This window comes from Euwallacea fornicatus, chromosome 11, assembly GCF_040115645.1.
Source record: "Euwallacea fornicatus isolate EFF26 chromosome 11, ASM4011564v1, whole genome shotgun sequence".
Lineage (NCBI taxonomy): Eukaryota > Metazoa > Arthropoda > Insecta > Coleoptera > Curculionidae > Euwallacea > Euwallacea fornicatus.
In genome coordinates, this window is record NC_089551.1 from 3,620,178 (window position 1) to 3,640,408 (window position 20,231).

Below are 20,231 nucleotides of genomic sequence, written 5' to 3' on the forward strand. Positions count from 1 at the left end.
GGGGCTTAAAATTTTTAGCAAATCCATCTGCTCAGTCTGATTTTCAAAAAAATATAATACAGGAACCAAGATTCGTAAACCGACAACTTTTTACGGTTTTCATAGACAGAGGACAAAAATTACCAGAAAAATCAAAGAAAAACACCTGAAATCAGGGACGCAAAAGGCTCCTCTCCTTTGAGACACGAGCTTAATAAGGTTGTCTTGAGCTTAATAAGGTCGTCTTGAGAGTAACACGAACACTGACGGTGACGCACCCGAAGCTGCTCATACAGATCTTTATCCTTTTCAAGAGGGCGCAATTTTCACTTTTTTCACGCAGAAAAATTAACTGAAGCTCTAGAACTCACCAGTAATTGCCCTAAGACATTACCATTTCCTCTCACAGTGTTACACGAAGCGTCCTCTGGTGGCATTTTGACAAAACGTTTTTTTAGTCGTTTTACGAGGCTTCATTGAAAAGTACTTTAAAATTGATGACTTTAGGGCGTTATTTTTGAAAAACCACTTTGAAAACTCACGAGAATCACGCACCAAAACTTCGTTTTTAATGATTGGTTTGGTCGGTTGGCCCATGGGTTAAAATATGGAAAAGTTCACGATTGTGTCCATGGTAAAATATTCATTTGGGCATTGCAGTGTATGGACGGGTACTGCCGCTCTCTGCACTGACAAGACTTGAAGGAATTGAGTGTAAAAAGTGATACCACAGGGGGAGTAATGTCTAGGTATAGTGTAGAGGAAAAGATTGAACTATTGTGCTAAGCATCATAATTAAGTGTGAAAAAGAAAAAATGTATTGATATAATATAAACCAATATGAATTCGGAAAATATTATTACGTACACACCAAATGAGTACTCACTCAAACAATAAAAAGAAGCAATTTTCGAGAGAATTATCAACGAAGTTAAAGAGAACAGCCGCTGTATGCGCAGCGGCAATATGCTGTTGGTGGACGGAATTCTGTGGGTCATCTGTTGCAAGAAGCTAATGGTAAAAATAATTGGCTTGAAAGAGTAGTTGCTGATCAACAAAATCGGATTCATGAATTTAAAGAAAATATGCAACACATGCAAATGCCAATAAGTACTAGCATGAAAGCTAAGACAGCTACACCAAGGCCATCAAGAGACACTTCTCCCCTTCCTCAAAGGGAGTACTGTACGGATGAACAACAGCTTGGCAAAGAAATGGAATGGATTAGAGCAAAACATAAGAAAAAGAAGCGAAAGATGAATACTGTTTTCAGAATGGAAAAATCTTCAACTTTTGTTAACATTACTCCATCCTGAGTCCCCGCCGTGTCTGAGTTTCCGAAAATTTCGCAAAAAAAATCTTCACACTAAGTAGCCACCCTGTATGGATATAATTTTTGTTTTTGTAAAAAACAATGTGTCGTTGATTTTGGTGTATCAATGTTTTGTCCAATCCGCCGGACTGATGTACCAGGATTCACAGTGATGGCTAGCGAAACATTATGTACTGTTTCCACATTGCTGGTCTTTAATCGAGAAATTACAGGTTGTCTAAAAGAATCACTTACATTAAGGTTTGCCACTAATGTGTATCCCTCGCCGTTTTCAAGATCCCCACGTGACTCTCCTTAGCTCGGGTACCCTGTATAAACGACAGAACCAAAATGATTATCATAGGATAAGTACTTCGCAATTTTAATCGTGGCAAATTCATTTAAAATTATATAGCTTATTAGGAAGATTTGATTAGATTGCTATACCGCAAACTCACCCGGAAGGGACGTTTAATTAAAAAAAAAAACTGTACGGTTACTCATCGATCTGACTTCGTAGACTGCGTCACATAAGTTTGAGCTGAGAAAGCTTCGGCAACTAGACATACTCGTAGACTGAAATTTTTGATATAGGACAGGCTTACATGAATTTTAAGTTACAGAGAAAACACGAAAATTTGTTATCGTTAACGTTACCGTTAACGTTACCGTTAACGTTAATTAAAATATTGGACCTGCAAAGATGAAACGTAAGAGAACTTAAAATCAATCCATCTCTTTTTCAGATGTTTCTGAAGTTTGATTTTGCTTTTTTCCAGTTTGTTCAATGAGCACTCCAAATGAACCACTAAACTTAAAGTGCGTACTCTCACTCGTCATCAAATTCAACAGAGAATCAATTACCCTCAGCCACCTGGTAAATATTTTTAAAATTCTTCAAGAGCACTGACATAACAAACCTATTAGTTTTTTTATTGTTTGATTATAATCTTTAAAACGTTTCCAAAAACGTCATGATCATGCGTTCACTTCTAGAATTAACGGAAATCAGTAGTGATTGGTGAATGATCCGACATCTAGCCTAAAAATGGATTATGGGAGCAATAAGGCTAGTGAGGAAAAGATCAATCCTAGGGAAACTGCTGGAATTTTTTCTATAAGCACGTTCTTGTGGGTAAGCTAACGTTCGCTCTACTAAAATACGAATGAGGAAGTTTCAGTTACAACTTTGCGCTCCTGAAACAAGGTAAGAACAAGGATATTGAAGAGGATGATATATACCGAGTGATACCGGAGTATCAGGCCGACGCCCTAGGGGATAAGCTGCAGGCCTGCTGGAACCAACGCAAAAAAGCTGATAAAAATCCCTCTATTAAAAGTTGTCTGATCAGGTGCTTCGGATGGCCATATCTCCTCTACTTCTTCTTACAGCTCTTCTGCGGCACGATCATCCTGTGAGCACCATCGTTTCCGTGGATCTAGAAAGAAAGTTACCTAATATGGTTTTCAGGGTGGTTTCACCCATAATTGTGGCCGATTTCGTAGCTTACTTCAAACCAGGCCAAACCACATTTACGAAAACAGACGCTTTCAGATACGCGGCAATCTACACATGCCTCAACCTCTTCAGCACCATTTATACCAACAACCTGCAGCAACTGGTCAGTGAATACTCTATCAGAATCCGAACGGCAGTGTGTTCGCTCATTTACAGAAAGGCCTTGAGGATCCGTTCCACAGCCTTTTCCGAGTGTTCAATAGGTCAGTGTTGAAGGGGCATTTAGACGTTGAATTTTCATGAATTTTCCAGGCAAAATCGTTACGTTGATGTCCAAAGACGTGTTCGTCATAGACTCGGGGTTGGAGCACTTCAAAGACGTGATTATAGGGTTTTTGCAGCTTGCGGTAGTCTTCAACATTCTCTACCGGAAAGTGGGTATTTCGGCTTTTCCCGCCATGGGTTTTATCATGGTCATAATGCCGCTCCAAAGTAAGTATTATGAAACTATTGCTTTGGGTCTAACAAGTAACTTAAATTTTAGTGTACATCGGGAAGTTGACGTCACGCTGCCGGATAAGGTCAGCTAAGAAGACTGACCAGCGGTTCAAGCTCTTGCAGGAAACCTTGAGTGCGATTAAGATCATAAAAATGTACACATGGCAAAATTACTTTGAAAAGCTGATCCATAAAGCTAGAATGTGAGTTTTCGTGTTGTGTGCTCGTCTCGATCTTCACTTTCTGCGGTTGCGTTTTCTTCTCGTTCTGCTTCACCATATAATCATTGATAGTAGCGGTAGCTGCATGACCATGAATGCAAACTGTACCTTCACAAGATGAGAGGTGAATCAATAAAAAAGGCCCTTAATCCGTGATTTTTCCCTCACTCACACTTGGGCGCCAGTTCTGCAGCAGGATAGTTCAAGCTAGCCTCCCTTTGACCGCCGAGTGTCAAACCTACATGCCTGGAAGCAGATTTTCTAGTCCTCTATTAAAAAAAAATTAGCTTCCTTATGAAATTCCCCGCGGGGAAAACTTGCTGTTGCAAAGGACATATACAGGGTGGACGTTCGAAAAGGAAACATGCGCAGTATCAACGGCGAAGAGAATTTATGAAAAGTTACTTTTGAACGTAGAACTTACTTTAGAGGTGGAAACATTTTAGACTGATTTGGATTCCCTCTCTGTAATCCCTTAAACGGGGGAGTATACAACCCCCAAATTTTTCTAATGGAAAAAGGGGGCGAGTGGCACCTCATTTTGAAGGTAATTTGATGTACTGTAATTGTGCAATATAAATGTACTTTATAATCCTCGCGTTTCAAATCTTTGCTATCAACCCAACGAAGATGGCGGCGGCCCAAAGATTCATTTATTCAAAATTCATTCATTTACGTTCAGTTATTTTATCTGTCTCACTTTACTACGATAAATTGAATAGCGTTTTCTTTATCATGTTTTTTTTTTGTTATTCGACAGGGTGTCCCACGATGAAGGGGTCGACACTTGACCACATATTTCTTGATCAAAAATATATCGGTTCATGATGATATATTTATATGTGAATTTTTTTCCTTCTGAAGATGCAGCCTTTCAAAGTCTCCCATTTTTTTTATTTCGCATATACAAGGTGACATTTTAAAAAATCGCAATGGCTATATCTCAGGAATGAAAAAAGATTTGAAGCATTCCTCAAAACCGTTTCTATAGTAAGAAATAGGGACCAAAATTATATACCTGCTAACTTACCCACGTGTACCCTCTAACCTCCAGCACTTCAACTTTGCAATTCTAAAGAGCAACTCCTCACTTCTAACATCTCACTTTAGAGCTCTTTAAAAATGGTTTACGATCGTATTAACTAACATTGCATTTGTTCAAGCAGTTATCGAATTATTAATTAAATGGTGTGGCACTTCACTATGCATTGAGTGTTTGCTAGTATTTGAATCAAATGTTTCCTGGACAATGGTTTGGAAGGAGAGCGCTCATAGGGTGGCCTCCGCGTTTTCCAGACTTAAATTCATTGGATTTCTTTTTGTCGAGTCGCCTGAAAAGTATAATTTTCGCCAACGAACTATTAAGCAATATCATCAAACCAGTTCACAGATGCTTCAAAATGTTCGACGGTTTGAAAGAAATCTTTTCTGTTGTATAAAGGGTGAAGGTGGGCATTTACAACATTTACTCCACTGACTCGCAGTAGCTCTATTTTTATTCACAAAATGTAAAACGTTATACTTATTTTTCCGTTAGAACGCAGTTAAAGTTAAGTAAAACTGTCGCGAATTGTTAAGTACATTCTTTTTGCGCATGCGTAAAGATCACTGTTTTCTATTGCGTTCTTTAAGTTTGACTCGAATATTTTTTGTCAGCGTATCAGAGATTTGGAACTCGGGGGTTATAAAGTTCATTGAATTACCTTCAAAATGAAGGGTCACTCGACCCCTTTTCGATTTAAGAGTTTGCCGTTGGACACTCCCGTTTAAGGGATTGCAGAGGTGGGAGTCCGAATTAGCCTAAACTCTTTCCCTTTCAAAATAAGTTTCACGTGACTCAGCGTATTTCACAACTTCCATTTTCACCTGTATTAAACACTTTTCATTAAGGCTACTGTGTTCTCCAGGAAGGAAACTGACAAAATCAAGATGGTCTACTATTTGAAGGCCTGCATCGTGATCCTTGGTGGCACAACCATCAGTTTTGCCTTTTACATACTTCTCATTTCTTATATAGCCAGGGGGTACTCCATAGAGGCCGAAACAATCTATTACGTTCAAACTTGCCTTGGAGTCGTTAGGCTCTCAATTGCCCAGCAGATCCCCTTGGGCATTACTCAGACAGCTGACTTGCTGGCTTCCTTGAGGAGAATCCAATGGTTCCTAGGTACTCTCTTATTTGAACGTCAATTTAGCACGTATAATTTGATATCGTTCTAGACGCCGAGGAAGTTAAAGATTCCGCATGTAAATCCTCGGAGAACGCGAGTCTCTACCTCGATAGAGTTAAGGTGGCCATATCAGGCAAAGAAGTGTTGAAATCGGTTTCTTTAAACATAGATAAAGGATTGCTGTTGATAACCGGTGATGTGGGCAGTGGAAAAACTGCTTTGTTGAAAACCATTTTAGGGGAATACCCCCTTACGGGAGGTGAGATGGTAATCCATGGTACATTTTCTTACGCCACTGAAGAGCCTTGGCTTTTCCCCTCTACTATCCGGCAAAACATCCTCTTTGGACAGCCGTTTGACGAGCAGCGGTATCAAGATGTGCTGAAGGCTTGTGCGCTGACTTATGATATCAATAAATTTGAGAAACTGGATCAGACCATCGTGGGAGACAAAGGATTTAACCTTAGCAAAGGACAGCAAGCTAGGATCAGTTTAGCCAGAGCAGTGTACAAGGACAGTGACGTTTACTTGCTGGACGACTGTCTTTCTTCTTTAGATAACCACGTGAATAAGCACATCTTCAACAAGTGCATTAAACTGTTCTTAAAAGATAAAATTTGCCTGCTGGTCAGTAACAACATTAACCACATCAAAACCATGAAGAATAATCGCATATTGTTCGTTGAGAATGGCACTACTTTCAATTTGGAGCAGCAACGTAACGCTTTGGACAACAGGATAACTTATTATATAGACGAAGATGATGATAATGATGATGATGGCGGTGATGAAAATGGTGATTGTAATTTTTCGAAGAAGACGTCAAACGTTAACACTGCAATCAGTAATGAGGAGGGCTCAGAAGAGGCTGACGCCTTATTAGATTCAAACTTGGAGCCAAACGTTGAGAATTTGTATCACGAGGAGAAAAAACAGGGAAAAGTCCTTTGGAAGAACTACTTCAGGTACTACAGGGCTCTCGGGGGGTTTTTCGTAGTATTCTATTTGTTGGCGATATACATGGCCTGTCAGTTTTGCATTTCCTACTCCGAGAAGCTGCTAAGCAGATGGTAGGTGTTTGTTGGAGCTTTGCGGGCTTCGTAGTAGCTAAAATTTTAAATAATTTTAAGGGTCAACTTAGAGCCGCAAATAACGAACCTGACCCTAAACAACAAGACGGAGGGTCCAGAGTATAGAAGGATTATTAGTCAAAGGGAACATTTCTTGAACTTGTACACCTTGTTGACGATCGGCATGGTAGCCCTCATTATAGCCAGAGCCTTCTCCACCCTAATCATTTGTATGAACGCTGCCAAAAAGCTGCACAAGGCCCTAGTTAGGGGCATGCTCAGCACCTACATGTACTTCTTCGACGACCATTTCATCGGGAACATCATTAATAGATTGTCCAAAGACTTTCATGTTACTGATGAGCAAATGCCCTACTTGATCCTGGATTTGTGCAGAGTAAGGAGCTTTCCAGATTCTGGAAAAGAAGTTACAGTAATTTTTCGGTTGCAGCTAATCTTCAGCATTAGCAGTGGGATCATCTTAATCGGCTCAGTAAATTGGATATTCTATATCCCAGCGGGTTTGTTGCTGGTAAAACTGTATTTCGTTAGAAGGCTGTACCTACCTACTGGACGTAGTTTACGGAGACTGGAAGCTGCTAGTCCGTTTTATTTGGTCTTTGTTAGAGATCCCAAGATTATTTCTGAAACTTTCAGCTAGAAGCCCCATAATCGGCTACTTGAACTCCACCCTTGAGGGGCTGGCAGTGGTACGAGCCGCGCAGCAACAGCAGAAGCTCCAGAACGAATTCGATCGACACCAGGACCATTTCACTTCCACCTTCTACTTGAACCTAAGCACCAAACGGTTCTTTACCTTCTGGCTGGACATGTTTGGAACTATGTTCGCCTCGTTAGTGGCATTCAAATTTGTCATACTTCACCAAGGTATCCAGTCCAATTGTTCGTTTTTGTTAATATCTAAAGGACACTAATCCACAGAAGAGACTTCTGGTGATGTAGGATTGGCTCTAGTTCAAGCCACAATGTTGTCCAGTGTGCTACAGTTCGCCATAAGGCAGATTACCGAAGTGGAGAATACAATGACGTGTGTGGAACGTGTGGTGGAATACTCAGATGTGCCCTCAGAGCCCATAGGGGGACAGATCTTGGCTGACTGGCCATCAAAAGGACATATTTTGTATAAGAATGTGTCCTTAACGTACAAATCGGACGGTCACCCGGTATTGAAAGACATTGACTTAGATATCAAAGGAGGGAGCAAGATCGGCATTGTTGGGCGTACTGGGGCTGGCAAGTCTTCGATAATCTCCAGTTTATTTCGACTATACGACTTCGATGGAGAAATCATCATTGACGGTGAAAATATCAGCACTTTGTCGATAAACTTCCTGAGAGAAAACATCAGCATCATCCCACAGGATCCAATCCTCTTTACCGGCACTATAAGAACCAACTTAGATCCATTCGACAAGTATTCAGATAAGGAAATCTGGAGCGCCCTGGAGAAAGTGCACATGAAGTCTATCATCCAGGACCTGAACCAGGAGATTAGCGACTCAACCTCCGGTTACAGTTCCGGACAAAAGCAGTTGATCTCTTTAGCCAGAGCTCTAATCCAGGAGAACAAGATTATCGTCCTGGATGAGGCCACCGCCAATCTGGATCCGAAGACCGATCAATTGCTCCAGGAAACTGTGAAAGAGAGTTTCAAAAATTGCACAGTTTTGATTATTGCGCACAGGTTGCATTCCGTGTTGAGCTGCGACAAAATTTTGGTCCTGGATGCAGGCAGGATTGTGGAGTTTAACGAACCGAGGATCTTGCTGCAGAATTCCAGTGGTTTCCTGACAAGAATGGTCAAAGAGGGGGATTGAGCTTGTTCTATTTAATATATCACTATTCTTTCTCAATTGAGTTTTTTTTGGGTTGTTGGAGCAAGGAGTTATGTGGCCTTTGCAGTCGGGCACCTTAAGGCATGCCAGTTAAGATGTTTTTTCTAAAGCCTTTAAGCACAGAGTTTTCACTTCTGAAGTTCGACCATGAGAATCTGGGCGAATTCGAGTAAAGTTGCCCAACAATTAAGTAAAGAAAATTGTAAGAGGTATTGGAAAGGTTCATCGTGCACTTACAAGCACAGCCCCACGTGTCTTTTTCAATTTTGTATTGTACTTAAGACTTTCTGTTTTGACTCTAAACGTTGTGATGTTCTCAATTCATCATAGCTCATTAATATTCCTAGCTACAAATTTATAAATGAAGTCCCCATAAACAATAGTCCAATGGAGCAAGATCTGGTGAGCGAGCCGGCCAATGGATCGAAAATTCGTTGTCGAACTGGAAAAATTGAAATGAAGTGTCAATAATTTTCACTAACCAAAATTCTTGCTGGAAGACTACAACCACCGGTTTTTGGCGAGGATGAACGATGGAAACGGCTTAGTCTGCGTCGTTTAGAGTAATTGTTCCAATTGGAATTTTTTTAAATATAATTTGCCTAATCAGACATGCTCTTATCAATACTTCTGAAACCCCTATAACCCCAGATAAACTTTCAACAAGTATAGGAGAAATCTTTTTAGATTAGTGCGGTGAATGACGTTCATTGAATGAAGGGCAATGGCTCGTGAAGTTGGTCATGTGTGTTTTGCTTCAGAATTAGACCTATTAATTTAACCATGGAACAGGTAAAACAGAGAAAAAAGAGGGAAAATAATCCCATTGAGAAGGCAAATTTACTGTCTAGAGCAACATTTTTGTAAGTTGACGTTATGAATGGCGAGAGCTAAGTTATTGATTAAATTTCGTTTCATTAGCTACAATTATGAAATACTAAAAAAAGGAAAGAGAAGGGACTTGGAAGCAAGTGACCTGTACGAAGTAGTACCGGAGTTCCAGGCAGAGGTGTTGGGAGGTCGACTAGAGGAGCAATGGAAAGTGGACAAGAAGACCGGCAAAAAGCTATGGAGAACTCTGCTTACATGCTTCGGTTTCAGATACTTGGTGTATGCATTACTGCAACTAATCTTAGGAACTAGTTTTATGTGAGTATCAAAAAAAGATCATCCAATGAGGTAATAGAAACTTTTTAGACTCTGCCAACCAAAAGCAATTTCCAACTTCGTGAGACACTTCCAACACAACCAAGCCAGCAGTGACTCAAACGTCTATTTCTACTTAATTTCCATAGTAGGCCTGCTCCTACTCAACTCCTTGTATATCCACAATTTGACCCAGCTGGTGGCAGAATATTCCCTTAAAATCCGCACAGCTGTATGTTCGTTAATATTCAGGAAAGCCCTGAAATTGAGCCCTCAGGAAGTTATCTTAGGTAAGTATCTAGAGCATGCTCTTGTTGGGGAATAGAAACTTCAATAGGTCGTAGGTAGGGCTGTTACGTTGATAACAAAGGACGTTTTTGCAATAGACGGAGCTTTGGCTTTTTTTAACAACATGTGGATCGGAATTTTACACCTTTTTGCTGTGGGTTATGTGATGTATGACCGAGTTGGGAGCGCTGTTTTTCCGCCACTTGTAGCCATAGCGCTCATTTTACCACTACAGAGTAAGTAGCAGCCATGAAAGATAATGGAAAAAACAACTATTACCATGCAGTTCTTTGTGGAAGAATGGTGGGCAAGTTTCGCTTAGAGTCGGCCAGGAAAACAGACGAACGATTTAGGTTCATACGAGAAGTCTTGAGTTCCATTAAAGCGGTGAAAATGTGTTGTTGGCAAGACTACTTCGGGGCCCTAATAGACATTGCGAGGCTGTAAGTCACATTATTTGACAGGGTGTTCCGACGAAAACTTTCCACCATGGTTATTTTCGATAATTATATTAATATTCTAAACCGCCAATCAGCTTGGAGTTTCAGATGGGACAGTGAGTCGAGGAGCTCCTCATTTTAAAGGTAATAAACGTCTCTTTAACGTAATACTCAATTTTTATTTTTAATCGCCAATTCTGAAAAAAAATTAACACTTATAGGAGAAACTCTAGTGGACTGAGATCTGAAGATCTTGCTGGCCATTTTAATGCAACTCTTCTTCCAATCCATTTTTTTTTAATCGTTCATTGAGCCATTCTCGAAACGGACTCTATTATTCCATCGCTAATAACGGTTCACATTTTGAGCACTTAATACAATAGATTATTTTATCTCAATAAGTTATTTCCACTAGTACACATTTTCCCTTCTAAGTCCCGACTCCATTAACCGATTTCAGTTTTCTTAGAACAGTTAAGTAGCAAATTGAATTCTGTTTACAAAGACGTGCCACTCGATGAGGGTGGCATTTAAAATATGAAAGTAAGGGTAGCGGGGGTAAGGGAGGAGTAATAGAATTCTATCTATTGTCAATTAAAGGTCCCCCTAGATATATAGACTTTTTAAAATTAATTTAAATTCTCTCGCCAAGTAAGAGAAAGGAACACCCTGTATACAGGGTTGTCCACTAAGTGCGCGTCGTACGATTACGGCCTTATTTATAGTTTTGTATGAAAATTCTTTTTACAATTAGATGTTCGATCTTATAAGGTGCATTTTAAAAATATTTTAATTTGTACAGGGCCTGTCAAAGAAAAAGTACAACAAAAAATGTTGTTTCTTTAAATGGAACACCCTATATATTAATGCGTTTTTGAATTCTACCTTCAATTTTAATACAACTTTATTAACACGTTGACACTTTGAGAATTAATAGTTTTCAAGATATGTGCAACTGGATGTTGAAAGTGACAGTTACAGATCTGTGCAAAAGTTCAAATTGATAACAAACGGAGAGATATTTGGGAACCCTTTTTTTGTCAGAATATAATAGAAAATCCGTGTTTTAGTATGGTGTCGAGCTTCGCTTAACACATTCTACAGGGTGTACACAAAAATATAGCCACCTTGAACATAAAAAAATTGTCAAAATTTTAAAATTTCAAATGGAACCCAACTATAATTTTAATGCATTATGAAATTGCATCGAAAAAGAACTTATGGCCACATTTAATCATTTATACTAAAGTACCATAATTTTTGTGCAATATTGTTTTACAGGTTTGTGCATGGGCGGTACATCCCTAATAATTCTGTTTTATAATGTAAATATGATGGACGTATCTATGGAAACGGACAAATAGAGATAATAAGAACTATGTATTTTGGTATTAAGAGTTTAGTTGAATTAAAATTTTCTCTGATTCTGTACTGCATGTTTGGTGCTGTATTTTTTTATTTATTGTTTACAAAAAAAATAATTAACAAATGCAATAATATATAGAGTGATCCATTTAAAGAAACAACATTTTTGGTTGTATCTTTTTTTTGACAGACCCTGTATTAATGAAAATATTTTTAAAATGTACGCTATAAAGTCGTACTTATCACTGTAAAAAGAATTTTCGAAAAAAATTATATGTATATGCCATTTGAAAATGAATTAAAATAGTTTAATTTTTTAAAAACTATACAGAGTATTTCATTAACAAATCGAGTTTGCAACATCTGAGATGCGAACACTTTGGATTTTTTCCACATTCTGTATAAAATTTCTCGAAAATTAAAAATATGTTCTAGTAGAACCAATCTTTGTTTTTAACTGAACAAGTTTTCAAAGGATTCAGGTGAATTTATTGAGAATTTTAAAAAGCTTATTCTTCCTTCGATTTTTACGTTAAATTCAATTAACTCATAAACCGGTAAAAATGTTTTATATTTTGAAATAACAAAGAAACATTTAGAGTAACAAGCGGAGTTAGTACCCGTCACAAAATACAGGGTATTCCATTAAACAAAAAAAATGTTCATTACTCCACGGTTTTCTGGACAACCCTGTAACTTAAAAATATTTTTAAAAAATTTATGAAAAACTTAATAACTTTTATGTTAAACGATTTTTTCTAAACGTTACGGTTTTAGGAAATAAGATAGTGGACCATCTTACGAGGATTACCCTGCACAGACCCAGTTTCTGGACATTTTCGTACCAAAGAAATTATGTAAACACGAGAAGTAGTGTTTTCTGGGTGCCTTTCATTGAAAATGTATGCTGTTACTTCTACCGTAGAGTAAACTACTTTCAGAAATAGTCATCCATAATTCACTTAAGGTTTTTTGGTGCAGCTCAAAGAAAGAAATAAGAACTAAATAAATTCTAAATAGCTAAGCGACGTTTTAAACAATTTTTTGCGTGGATTCTTTCATTAAAGTAAAAATGATGGTCATGATAATGAAAAAAGTTTGTTTATTCAAAACCGTGAAAGGGATTTTGTGAAAATTTTGGTTGAAAAATTGCATCTTCTGCAAACTTTCTGCGTTATTTTTCTTCGAATGGGTGGTCAAAATTTTCAAAATTTGGTATTACGTTAGAAAGGATTTTATTACCTTTAAAATGAGGGGCCACTAGACCCACTGTCCCATTTGAAATTCCAAAGCCGATTGCATCTCTGCAGAGGGAGTTATTTCGATAAACTTAAAATCCGCGCCACCATTGGTCCCTCTCCAAAAGCCGAATCGACGTGTCTTTGCGTTTTACGAAATTTTTGCAATTATCCAAAATAGCCGCGGTGGAAATGTTTCGTCTGGACACCCTGTATAATTTATAACACAAAAAAATAATTTCTTTTAAGTCTAGAAACTAATAAACTGGCGATAGTCTACTACCTGAAAGCTCTTATAGGCTGGCTCGGAGCTTTTATCAGCAACATCTCTTTCTCTATATTCCTGCTAAGCATCTCTCAAACCGAAACCCTGCAGGCTGATACGGTCTGCTTCATACAGCAATGTCTCTTCATTCTCAGAACACCCATCACCACCGCTATCCCCATGGGGGTGTGCAACAGCGCAGATCTGTGGGCAGCATTCGAGCGAATTCAAGAGTTCCTAGACGCAGAAGAAGTAGTTCCAAGGCTACAACCCTCCGATTTGCCCCCTAAAATATTTCTAAAAAATGTCAAAGTGTCTGTGGGGGGCAGAGACGTTTTGAGATCGGTGTCGGTGTCCTTAAATAATGGGCCGATGGTGGTTACGGGAAATGTAGGCAGCGGCAAAAGCGTTTTGATCAAGGCAATTCTCGGAGAATACCCAGTGAAGGGAGGAGTTTTGGAGGTTTCGGGCAGCATTTCCTATGCCCCTCAAGTGCCTTGGTTCTTTCCTGGAACTATTAGACAAAACATAATTTTTGGGGAGAGTTATGATTGTCATAGATATCAGCAAGTGCTGAAAGTTTGCGCTTTGACCCATGATATTAATCGGCTAGACTTCACTGATGAAACCATCGTTGGTGATAATGGTATTAACCTTAGTAAAGGCCTTCAGGCTAAAGTGTCTTTGGCAAGAGCCATCTACAAAGAAAGCGATATTTATCTCCTAGATGACTGCATGTCTTCTCTGGACAACGACATCAGCGACTACATCCTCAGACACTGCCTCAAAATCTTCTTGAGGGACAAAATCTGCTTGTTCGTCACCAACAGTATTCCCATGGGGAGTCGCATCGCTAATGATCATGCAGTTCTCATTGAAGATGGCAAGACTTTAACTTTAGAGGAGCAATTCGGCGGCCTGGACAAGAGAATCACCTACTTCATCGATGACGAAATCGTTAACTTGACCGAGAAGAAGACCAGACACTTGGTTTTTCAGGAGGGCATCATTAATGAGGATGAGGAAGCTATGGAGGAAGAGGATGAAAAATTGCTCTTGAAGGTTTGCAGCGGCAATAGTGAGGATGTGTACACAGAGAATAAGGAAAGTGGTGGTGTTACTTGGTTTAACTATGCCACCTACTTTAGACTCATGGGTGGCAGTGTGATGGCGCTTTATCTGCTGTTGGTTGCTGCTGCTGCTCAGACAGCTTTGACCTACTCTGACAAGATAGTAACCGTGTGGTAATCCATTCGAGTGATTTCGTCACACTATCACGAAACGCTGCTATTTTTGGTTTTCAGGGTCAACGTAGAAGTTAAAATTCCAAATGACACCGATGAACAGCACGACACCTCTGACAGGAATTACTACCTCAGATTGTACACATTTCTCATAGTGGTAGCCATGGTTGTTTCCATTGTGAGGTCATATTCCACACTTTATTCCTGTTTGAAAGCTGCTAGGATTCTTCACAGCCATCTCATTAAGGCCATTCTGAAAGCCTCGATGACCTTCTTCGAAACTCACCACATAGGCAACATCATCAATAGATCGGGCAGGGATTTCTACGTGTTAGACGAGCAAATACCTTTTTTAGTCCTCGACATTTTGAGAGTAGGTAGAAACTCACTCTTTCAATGGTACCAAAAAGTGACCACCTCAACTTCCTTGTAGCTGACATTCAGCTTCATCAGCGTGCTGATTCTGGTAACATCGGTCAACTGGGTGCTGCTCCTCCCAGCAGCATTGCTCATAGGTTTGCTATATCGGTCGCAGCGCTTTTACCTCCCTGCAGGACGAAGCCTACGCAGGCTTGAGGCCTCTACTAGAAGCTCCATAATGGGGCACCTTAATTCCACCATGGAAGGCTTGGTCGTGATCCGCAGTGCCCAACAAAAGTCCAAAATTCTTAGGGAGTTTGACCATCATCAGGACCTCTACACGTCAGCCTACTTCACGAGCCAAACCACGTTGAGGTTCTTCGCTCTGAGTGTGGATGTGATTGGGATAGTTTTTGTGGCAGGAATTTTGCTGATGTTCTTGTCGTTTCATAATGGTAGATCAGAGGATTTTTAAGCGTAAGTAATGGGATTATCGCTGGTTTTTAGGTGAAACTGCAGCCGATATAGGATTGGCCCTCTCCCAAGCCATAGCTTTATCTGTAATAATTCAGTATGGAATTAAACAAGCGGCCGAACTAGAAACGGTAATGACTTCAGTGGAGAGAGTCTTGGAGTATGTTTTAGCAAAGTCAGAAACCCCGAATGAGGACCAAGCCCCTCCGGGTTGGCCTTCAAAAGGCCAGATAGCCTTGACCAATTTGTCGCTGACTTACAACAACGGCATCAACACTTTGAAAGATATTTCTTTGCAGTTCGATGCGGGTTCTAAAATAGGAATTGTGGGGCGCACTGCCTCTGGCAAATCCTCCTTGATCTCGGCTCTATTCCGGCTCTACGACTTCGAAGGAAGAATCACTATAGACGATGAGGATGTCGCGTGTGTGAACCTTCACGAGTTAAGAAGTAGTCTCACCATCGTTCCGCAGGACCCTGTGATTTTCTCGGGTTCCATACGCAAGAACCTAGATCCGTTTAATGAACACCGCAATGACGAGACCATTTGGAGAGCTCTGGATAAAGTTTATTTAAAATCTTTTATAACAAGCCTAGACGACTCCAGCGCTTTAATAGCGAGTACCGGCCAAAGACAGCAGCTCTGCTTGGCCAGGGCCCTTCTTCGAAACAACAAAATCATCATCTTTGATCAAGCGACTGCGGGTCTGGATCACGAGACCGATCTGGTTCTTCAGAAAAGTTTGAGGGATAGTTTCCGGGATTGTACGGTTCTCGTGGTGGCTCACAAGTTGCATTCAGTGATGTGGTGCGATAAAGTGCTCACCCTGAGGGATGGACGAGTGAGGGAGTTCGGTGCTCCGCAGGCTTTGGTGAGAAACAAAGGCAACGTCCTAAGGAGAATGGTCCGGGAGGACAACTCCGAGATGCTCGGCCATGTTTGTAGATAAACTCGAAATAAAATGAAGTACTAATGGGAATTATATTTAATTAGGTATAACAATGACAAAAATTCTTTTCGGAAATTTGGCACACAGCAAAGGAAGGTCTTACAAGCTGGCGTGGTGTGGACACGCTCAGCGGTGATATGAGCAGGCGAGATTATTAATAATTCTTCATTTAACAACTGTCGAACGGAAATGTAAATAATTATTACTAGTAACTGGGATAACAAGATGTATCATATAAAATCGAATAAAACTTCATCTCAAACATCTATAGTGGTTAAAAAATTGTCTTTAACAGAAAATGTACAAACCCTAACTGGTAACGTCGTTAAATCTTATAATTTACTCTCAATTTTATAGCATTCTCAAGCAATGTACAGGTTTTTATAGTAAGGCACACTCTATAGAATTTCCTCATTTAGTGCGAAATTATAACAAATGTTGTTCGAGATCGAAATACAAAGAAACTTCTATAAAGTACGCCCGTGACAATGACTTATATTATTTGGTCTTTAGGGTTCAAACTGGCCAGCAACACATGAAATCCTTAACCAGAGACAACACAGAGTGTTTCAGTAAGATTGTTCAAAACAAGTCTGCGACATAATCAGGTAATTTTCGGGACTATTGGCAACGCCGCGAATGAGCCCACGGTCGATGCCAGTCCTACTTCGACGGTGTCGATTTGGAAACAACAGAGCTTCGCTCTGTTGTCAGATTTTCCATACGATAATTTTTAATCAGCCTGAACTAATCGAAGATTCGCAGAGATGAGAGGTGCTCCACAAGAGGATGAAATCTACGTAAACGTAACTTCTGCAAAGTATCTTAAAGGCCTGAAATCATAATTCTGTATAAAAATAAATGTTAAAAGAGCACATTGCATTTTCCACCGCGATCAATGGCGTTCCGAGACATTCGAAATTTCATTAAATAATCTCACTTAAATTACTTCGATTCCACGCCCTTTTTGAGGACCTCCCTGTATTTTGGTTGCCCCATCTGAAACGAAATCTGAGTATTTGAGGGCTTCAATAGTGTATAGCTTCAAGGCGAAGCCTCCAGTGGCGTCCCAAGATATGTATAAACGCTCTTAAAGCATTACCATTCAATCTCAACTTTTTTAAAGTTGTCATACATCTTGGCATGAAACTGATGCTTCCAGTTGCAGCTCTCAGGAACAGAAATTATGAATGGAAGAGATAATTTTGGAAAATTGGTAGGTGTTAAAACATTATGATGCGCTAATGACTGATATGTATAATAACCGCCATAACGATCCTCCGCAATTTGGAAAACGTGCGTTTGAACAAAAACAGGGGCGTGCAGAATTGTGACGCAGGGACTAGAAACAACAAAAAAAATCAGTTTTGGATCGAGAGGGGCACAAAATTCATAGGGACATTCAGAAACGAAGTAAGACACTGATTTTTGGTGGCTATTGAACGAACATAACTTTCAGTAAAAATACACGAAAAGAAACAATTTTGGAAGTTGTTTTAAATAAAAAAATTCTTAAAATATGGTGGTGTTGATGTATATTGATGTCCAGCCCCACATCAGTTTGCTTCGCTCCGCAGATGCTTCGTACGCCTGGCACATTCCTCTGCATTATGAGATTTTTAAAGGTTTTTCTGTCCCCAAAATAGAGTTGTTGTCATCATAATACACTTAAGGTATGGCAGCTCCTCACCCTTCATACCTTATCAACTTGAGAAAAAAAATCACATTTCCCGACTTGAATTGAACAACGATTAAGCTGCGACACCCTGTATTTTTGTGCAAATTTTGAGCTAATACTGGTTGCAATTCAAAATCGAATTATTGCTGCCTCAATGCGGCACTATAATATACATTTGACAACCTAAATTAACGGAAACCTGAAATAGTTCATGCAATTAACGAGTGGGAGACATTTGCAAAAATATAAACGTTATTGGTCCTCTTGCGCATCTTATTCACACTCATAATATTTTTTTAATTTCCGTATAAACTTGAATTATCATTTACGTAAAAACTGCATTACACAACGCGACCGCATTACGTGAACATGGTTTATTATTTACATATTATACTGGGTATAACGCATCATCATAAGGATATTTCAGGGGGCGACAGTACTCTTAAAATAATACAAATTTTTGTATGATTTTGAGCATTTTTCACTATCGCCATCTGGCGAGGGTCAAAAATGTACCAATTTAGAAATAGGAGGTGGTGAAGTTTCACTTTTTTCCTCATATTCTATGTATTCTTCACATATACATATCTGGAGCCCTACAACGAAATCCTCGGTTGCTATATACAGGGTGTTATATTTTTAGGTCATTCATTAGTGTAGGCTTTGTATCTTTTTTCGGAACACTCTTTACGAATCCTGATGCGAAGCTTATATTGCTTCTTCCCTTCTTTAGCCTTTTGCTTCCTTGCCTTAATTTCGCATCTTTCGCCGTTTTTGTAGAGTATGGAAAATTATCTATCAATACAAATCAAGAATATAAAGTAACGAAAAACATCATCCAGCTCGGTTATCAACTATCTGAAGCAATTCGTCACATTAAATCAAATGTTTTAAAATAAAAATAAATGTAAATGCAAAACATGAGGAAAAGTGTAAAACGTTGTCACCCTGTATATCAAAAGTAGTGCGTTTTTGACCATGGGTCTATGGGCAATTTTTGGCAAATTATTATCGCCCTCTGATATATCTCCATGACGATATGTTTCACTTCGTATGTTTAATTGAAAAAGTCGAATGGTACCGTGATGGTTGGATCGACGGACTTGGTTGAGACGTGTCGCGCAACGTGGCTATTGCCCCGCATGATAATTCCAAAACCTCATCGATATGGTTTCTATGTACAGTTCCCGAACACATGTTTCTATAATAATTTATTTAAGCACCATTTAATCCGTTTGCAACATTGATGCTGTGGGGATTTTTACAAAATTGTAGTCTGAGGAAATTATGCACCCAGAAGCGAGTAAGCCAAATTTGGCACTTTAGAGGGAAGACTCAAAATAAATGCACAACGTTTTATCCTAGATACAAAAGTACCCGTATTGTTGCTTGGTAGATAATTATAATAAATATACATTTGTTTAACTAATGCTCCCTTTGTGCCTTAACACGGCGACAACGGTGATGGGAGAGAGTTCTGGCGGAGTGACTTCAAATAAGTTTGGATGGGTACAAAAGACTATATATAGGAATTTACTTTTCTCTTACACCTACATACTCTCGTTAATAGTAAAAATTTGAAAATTTTTTTATAGTCCGATTGGTTTGGCAGTCAGCGACCGTTTCTCGTGACGAAACGTCCTAAATTCGATTCAGGCTTTCGCACCCGAGTGATATGGGCTTCATCGTCCACAGTTGAATAAAAATCGACTAAGCAGGAGCAAACGCGCACTGTCCAACTGCGTGTCCGGCACGTGAGGAGGGTGAAATTGTGATTCGCGCTTCGGCCGTCGTCACGCAACGAACTGCACCATGAGGTTCGGGTGCTGGTGCCATGCGTGATGAGGCAGCGCGTCCAGCCGTTAAATGATGCTCTCTCGGTTCTGGTCCAGCTCGTCCTGGTCCAGGGAGCTGGTCGAGGGCGAGCCGCAGATTTGCATCTCGATTTCGGCCAACCTAAACGATAAATATGAATTGAGTTTATCATTAAAAACACCGGAGGTCTGTAGAAATTCCGAGAAACGAGGGGCGCCACTCGGCCCCACCGACAGGTTCATAAATATCAAACCCTAAGAATTATCACTTTTATATGAAAATAATCAGGGTCGTGGGAAAGGCTGTTAAAAGCTCACCGCCGGAATTTCGCAGGAGCTATGAAAATGTAGTACGCCACTGATTAGCATGAGATTAATCCCAATTTGGCAACACTGCTATGGG

The 20,231-nt window shown here is 39.6% G+C and overlaps 3 protein-coding genes across 9 annotated transcripts in view; 2 read left to right on the plus strand and 1 right to left on the minus strand.

The window, feature by feature from the left end:
• Window positions 1-2,287: 2,287 nt before the first annotated feature.
• On the plus strand, window positions 2,288-8,595 carry LOC136341965 (ATP-binding cassette sub-family C member 4-like). The gene is made up of 11 exons (XM_066287373.1): window positions 2,288-2,422; window positions 2,473-2,706; window positions 2,763-3,013; window positions 3,063-3,242; window positions 3,295-3,451; window positions 5,377-5,636; window positions 5,690-6,710; window positions 6,771-7,107; window positions 7,162-7,312; window positions 7,368-7,598; window positions 7,653-8,595. Exons 1-11 carry the CDS (start codon window positions 2,340-2,342, stop codon window positions 8,546-8,548), a joined length of 3,801 nt encoding a protein of 1,266 aa, XP_066143470.1. The 5' UTR covers window positions 2,288-2,339; the 3' UTR covers window positions 8,549-8,595.
• Window positions 8,596-9,253: 658 nt separating this feature from the next.
• Window positions 9,254-17,092, plus strand: LOC136341966 (probable multidrug resistance-associated protein lethal(2)03659). 5 transcript variants are annotated; one of them, XM_066287375.1, is made up of 10 exons: window positions 9,254-9,429; window positions 9,488-9,715; window positions 9,764-10,002; window positions 10,057-10,236; window positions 10,287-10,443; window positions 13,293-14,552; window positions 14,613-14,925; window positions 14,986-15,367; window positions 15,420-16,324; window positions 16,381-17,091. In XM_066287375.1, exons 1-10 carry the CDS (start codon window positions 9,350-9,352, stop codon window positions 16,384-16,386), a joined length of 3,750 nt encoding a protein of 1,249 aa, XP_066143472.1. In that variant the 5' UTR covers window positions 9,254-9,349; the 3' UTR covers window positions 16,387-17,091. The 5 variants fall into 5 exon arrangements, with proteins under 5 accessions (XP_066143472.1, XP_066143473.1, XP_066143471.1 ...); XM_066287376.1 differs by having other exon boundaries at window positions 9,488-9,676; window positions 15,420-17,092; XM_066287374.1 differs by having other exon boundaries at window positions 15,420-17,091.
• The window catches only part of LOC136341968 (cyclic nucleotide-gated channel rod photoreceptor subunit alpha), a 96,457-nt gene continuing 92,832 nt past the window's right edge, over window positions 16,607-20,231 (minus strand). For all 3 annotated transcript variants that reach the window (XM_066287383.1, XM_066287384.1, XM_066287382.1), the window contains exon 17: window positions 16,607-19,970. In XM_066287383.1, coding sequence (XP_066143480.1) covers window positions 19,877-19,970 — 94 coding nt within the window. In that variant the 3' untranslated portion in view covers window positions 16,607-19,876. The remainder of the gene's footprint in view (window positions 19,971-20,231) is intronic.